Here is a 6,000-nt window from a genome sequence, read left to right as displayed (position 1 = left end):
CGGCACGTGGGATCTTCCCGGACTGGGGCACGAACCCGTGTCCCCTGCATCGGCAGGCAGACTCTCAACCACTGTGCCACCAGGGAAGCCCGGGTGTGGACTTTTAAGATGGACTCCTAGCTGACCAGGGCTGGTTGGCTGGCCTCTTGGTACCATGCGGTCACAGAAGGGGGGAATCAAAGAACAAACAGTCCTGTGGTGTTTGGAGTCTCCCTTAGTGACACTAAAGCCTCTGTTTGATTTCTCGCATGGTAACAAAACCAGGAGGGGAAGGTGAGTGGCACCTGGAATACACTCTGGGTGTAAGGCAGGTTTCAGGTCCTGGATAACACGCTGGAAGGGTGCACAGAAGTGAACTAAAGATGCAGGAGGCCATCCTCCTCCTGCTTCTCCTGGGCGCCCTGTCAGGTAGGAACTCTGTTTTGCCACCTGTCTTGGCCCATTCAGTTTGCTTGATATCATTGTGTAATAAAGTCCCCAAAGAGGAAATTGCCTCTGGGAGGCTTTGTTCAAGTGTGGGCTTCTCAGCATCAGGGGGCCCTGAGAGGCTGGGATGGCGTATCTGGAGAAGAGGGTACCCAAAAAGCCACCATCTAATCAATGTTCATACAGACTTCACTTCCCCTCTTGTGCTAACTGGCCTGTGTGGTCCTTTCAACACCTAAAATTGGGGAAAGAATTTTCCTAGTAGGGCTTTTTATGTATGTCAGCCAGCCTTTGTGGAGATTCTGGCCTTACTCTGGAGCCTTCTGGGGGCAAACTGAGGTTGCAAATCACCCTATGGGAAAACCGAGGTACTGAGGGGCTAGTGTCTCAAGTCTTGAGCAAAGAAAATTTCTGATAGAAGCCAAAGATTCACCTCGTGCTTCTGGCACTCCCTCTTCCTAACTCAAGAGCTTCAAGAATCTTGGATGATTTTTCAGTGTTGTCAGCTTGTATTACTTAAATTGAGCCTTCTAAATTAAATCTTATTTTTGAGTAGGTAGTATATGCATTATGTATGGAATTCAATCATGTTAAATTTGCAGATTAATTTAGGGATAATTTACATCTTTGATGAGTTATATAGTAAAAATGCTTAGAGGAGTGTCTGGTACCTAGTAAATGCTTAGTAAATGTTAGTGATTATTATGTATGACATTGAGTCTTCCTATCCAAGAACAGGGCTCTAGAAACTTGTTCAAGTCTTCATTTGTTTTCTCAGGAGTATTTGGAGAGTTTTTCTTTCATATAGATCTTGCAAATTCTGATTGTTTATTTCTAGTTCTTTTTCTTTTTAGCAGTTGTAAATAGAATTTTCTCTTCCCTCTTACCTTTCAATAGATTATTATATAATGTATGGAAGTTTTTTGATGAATTTTCTTATTATTTGTAATGATGTTTCAGTTGATTCTCATGCATTTTCCAGGTTTGAAGATGATAAATATTTGTTCTTTTCCTCGTTTGTTTTTTTTTTAATCTCTTATTTCTTTCTCTTATCCAACTACTGGGCCTGTATCTTCAGATTGTTGTTCAATAATGATGAGTGTATACGCTTGTCTTGTTCTCCATGAAGCATGATGTTAGCTTTTGGTATGAAATAGCTTTGGGTATGTTTTATATGTTAAGGAGATAGCTTTTATTCTTATTTAGGCTATTTGCTTGTAAGTCAAAATGGATTTTTAAATCAGATGTTTTTTCAAGATCTATAGAAAGGACCACTTGATTTTCCTCTTTGATCTGTTAATAACATAAATAAATCATGGTTTCCTAATAATATTGAACTGTCTTTAACCTTGGGCTTTTTAGAGGGCAGGAGGAACTGTGAGTGTGAAGCTGGGCCTTGAGCTTCTCAGACTCTCACTTGAAGTAAACATTGGAGATATTCCCAGAAATATAGGCTTTTAGGGTCATAATCATTTGAGTTAAGAGGTGACATTTATTGTCATTGGGGGAAGAGTGAGGTTAGGAAGAATCCAGCATCTTATACTGAAACATTATCATTTGGAACCTTCTCATCAGATGTGTGAAAGGAACAGATCACAAAAGTTTGCAAGAAATACTTGAGATTCTTTATAAAAACCACACTCCAATCCCTCCCTCTCCAAAAGACAATGCACTGTACTGCACTTTTGCCTCCACAGGTCAAATCCTACTTTTTGGAAGGTCTACTGTGATGCAGACTGTTTCTCCCTCACTTTCTTAGGTGAGTCTGAGAACCTGATCCTTACCCTTGATCTCAAAAACATCAGGGTCACAGAGGATTGGGAGAGGGGAAGAGCCACACCAGTCCCCGCCTTTGGGGAATTGGAAACACACATCACCAAAATAATCTCAAACAAAGTAACATTCTCCAGTATCCTTTTTCCTCTCGTTTGGTCTAACTCCTATGCATCCTCCAAGGCCCAATCAGGCCCAACCTCCTCCATGGAGCCTTCCCAGATTGCCCTAGCTCTTGGTGCACACTCTCCCTGCTGCACCCTGGAGCTCCTTTCGTCTACACATGGAATGCGTTTTAAGGGTTTAGTACAGAGCCTAACACAGAGTAAGTGCTCAACGAAAGGTAGCAGGAGTTATACTATAATTCATCCGTTATGTGTCTGCCCTGTCTCCTCAAGTGGAATGTCAGCCCTACAATAAGAGGTTTCACGTTTCTTCTTGCTCTGTGGTCCCTGAGTGCCAACACATATAGCGTAGCTAATAAATGTTGTTTTTGTTGATCATTATCCCTTTGGGGACCTGTTTTTTCCCCCACATTTACTGATATCCCCTAAATGCAGAAATTTAGATCATCTGCCTACTTAATATTGGCATTGAGATTGGCTTCTGTCTTCTTCACCTCCTATTAAGATGAGGGAAAGAAAACATTTTCTCTTTGGGATGCTAAAGTGTCCCATTCCAGGGACAACTTAGAAAGGAAGGCCCTAAAAGAACATAAACTACACAAGACTCCCAACTGTAGCAGGGGAAAGAGTTGAGATGAAACAATCTCTGGCTCCATCCAGACCAAAGGACCATGTGTCATTCGTGGGAGATAGAGGACTTAGCAAAGGCCCCTTGGTGTATTTAAATCCACTGCACACTGAAGTTGTCTCCACTTTGAGAAAGTCTCCAGGGAACTAGCTTTTGTCTGAGTCTCAGGGAAATGAAAAGTACCAGTGTGTTTAATGGAAGAAGGGCTCCTTGGTAGCTGGAAGACCCACAGGAACATGAAAAAGTTACCAGGCCCACTGACCTGAGTTTTGTCCACGGAGCACCAGGTGTGAGGCCATCTTGGTCTCTCTAGGACAATCCCCAAGTCTGCCATCTGGGCCTAGACCCCTGCTAGGTGGTGTCAGGAATCAAAAGAGGCCCCAGGCTCAGTGTATTTTGCTGCTGAGGAAGCAGGTGCAACCCCTCTTGAATGCTCTTATTAATTTGAAAAGGCAGGAAGGTATAGTCCATTTCCAGAAAGTCTTTCTGTGGGTGATTAATCCTTTGTATGGGATCCAAAGAACATTACAAAAAGTTTCTACTTTTTCTCTCATGTCACTTTCCTATTCAGACAACCTCAGAGAAGCAAAAGGCCATCCCTCCTCTCAGTCCTCCCTCCCTCTTCCTTTTCCATGGCAACCAGTTGTCTCCCCCTCACCTCCAGCTGAAGCACTCACTTCCTGGAATCTGCCTGCTTTTCCACCTCCAAGGAGCTGCAGGAGGTTTGCGAGAAGCCAGCCCCCCTCAGGCCAGCACCAGAGTGACGTGGCAAGACGAACAACCCCCTCTCTCGTTAATGATGACCTAGAGCCATTTACACTGTAGGTGTAAGTGCAGATTTCACAGAATCATTACAAGACTCACCATCCTTTCTTCTGTGTCCTACTAAGGGCTCCCTTCTATTAGCCTTTGCGGGGTAAAGAATCAGCCCCCCAAAGTGGGTGGGTGAGCATCCCATCCAGGAAGGCATACACTGTGGAAATGAAAGACATAGGATAGGAAGACGTTGCATATAGTGAAACAACACTGTATAATGTTTTCTAGTATGTTGAGTGTATGCATTTTCTTATACAGTACCTGTGACAGTGAATTCCAGTAGGGCTGCAGTTAGTCTGAGTGGCTTTGGTAAAGTTCCTGCACAGAGCTGACTCCCGTTCGAGGCAGGAAGCCTGCTGATTACTAGCACTGCTTTGTAACCACGGCTTCCGGGAGTTTGGGGACAGTTTGCAGCGGCCTGGAAGCATTGTTATTGATGACGGTGAGACTGATGATTGGCACCTGGCCTCGGTGAGCTCCTCAGAGGGCTCTGCTCTTGGCTCTGGTTATGTAACAGGATGGTACCTACAGGAGCATCAAAATAGAAACAGTTCCAGCAGAGACTCTAACTTGGGCTCACTGTTTCCAGGGTATCAGTGACTATGTTGGTGGTTCCTGATCTGAGCAAGTGCACTTTGTTCTGGCTCTTAGGGACAAGAGGACAGCAGAAGCTGGCACCGGGCCTCTCCCGTCCTCTTGCTACGAGGCAGTGTTCAGCTGGGATGCACATCCTTACTTGAATGTTGTTGCTATACCGAATCCTTTTTCTGTAATCAACTATAGATGTGGAAGCATTCTCATTTGGGTCCTGTGTGTCTTCTTGAACAATTGAACAATTAGAAGTGTTTAATGGCTACTGTCAGTGTAGCAACACAGCCCTGAGAGATAGAGTTGACAGAGGGCCCAACAGAAGTTAAGGGATCAGCCTAAGGTCACATAGTCAAGTAGCAGCAAGGCACAAAGCAGCTCTGATTCCAAATCCTTCTCTTTTCACAACACTCCTCTGACTTCTTTCACTACCATTTGGATTGGTTAATAGAGAGAATGAAGAGGTATTTATCACCTCAGGTGAGACCTGCCCTGTGTACCAAAAGCAGAGCTGTAAGTAAGAGCTGCTGCATCCCCGGAGGGAGAAGATGGCATTGCCCCACACTTCCTGGACCACGTCACCAACTTTGGTGTCAGAGATCCAGATGGTCAGCTTCCTCCCCTGGAACCGAGGCTGCGGAGGCCTTCATTATCCCCACACGTGCTCCAGGGAGGGGGCCTCCTTGGTTCCTTTCTGGCAAGGCAGTGGTTTTGCTCATTTGGAAACAAGCGAGCCCATCATCCAGCCAGCTCTCAACCACAAGCTAGATGTTTCAGTGGGCTCAGTGACTGATAATAAACCTTTTTTTGTGCTTTTTCTTTTTCAAAGTGTACCCGTCAAGCAATTATACTTTGCTTCTTAATTAAGATGCATGTGTAAGTCAAATTCCATTAAAGCCTCTTTCTTGCTCTCAAGCACTCAGACCACCAGAGAAAGTTTGGAACACCAGTCTCAAAAGGAAAGTGCATGATGTCTTAGGGAGAGTGGGCCCCTGGCTCCCAACTTTCCCTCTGCCACCGATTAGGTGGGTGCCTTTGGACACATACCTTGAAAAAAAAAGAAAAGAAAAGAAAAAAAAGTTTAAAGTCTTTACTGGAGTATAACTGCTTTACAATGGTGTTAGTTTCTGCTGTATAACAAAGTGAATCAGCTATACGTACACATATATCCCCCCTCTTGCGTCTCCCTCTAATCCTCCCTATCCCACCCCTCTAGGTGGTCACAAAGCACCAAGCTGATCTCCCTCTGCTTTGCGGCTGCTTCCCACTAGCTATCTATTTTACATCTGGTAGTGTATATATGTCCATGCCACTCTCTCACTTCGTCTCAGCTTACACTTACCCCTCCCCATGTCCTCAAGTCCATTCTCTACATCTGCATCTTTATTCCTGTCTTGCCCCTAGGTTCTTCAGAACCTTTTTTTTTTCTTTTAGATTCCATATATATGTGTTAGCATACAGTATTTGTTTTTCTCTTTCTGACTTACTTCACTTTGTATGACAGAATCTAGGTCCATCCATCTCACTACAAATAACTCAATTTCGTTTCTTTTTATGGCTGAGTAATATTCCATTGTATATACGTGCCACATCTTCTTTATCCATTCATCTGTGAATGGACACTTAGGCTGCTTCTATGTCCTG

The 6,000-nt window shown here is 44.1% G+C and overlaps 1 protein-coding gene across 1 annotated transcript in view; it reads left to right on the top strand.

The window, feature by feature from the left end:
- Positions 1-362: 362 nt before the first annotated feature.
- CDHR3 (cadherin related family member 3) overlaps positions 363-6,000 on the top strand; it is a 71,227-nt gene continuing 65,589 nt past the window's right edge. Inside the window, exon 1 of the mRNA XM_029234022.1 lies at positions 363-408. Within this exon, the coding sequence (XP_029089855.1) occupies positions 363-408 (46 nt within the window). The remainder of the gene's footprint in view (positions 409-6,000) is intronic.

This window comes from Monodon monoceros, unplaced genomic scaffold, assembly GCF_005190385.1.
Source record: "Monodon monoceros isolate NGI ecotype Baffin Bay Population unplaced genomic scaffold, NGI_Narwhal_1 Super_Scaffold_2, whole genome shotgun sequence".
Classification (NCBI taxonomy): Eukaryota; Metazoa; Chordata; class Mammalia; order Artiodactyla; family Monodontidae; genus Monodon; species Monodon monoceros.
This window is presented reverse-complemented; position numbering and strand designations above follow the sequence as displayed.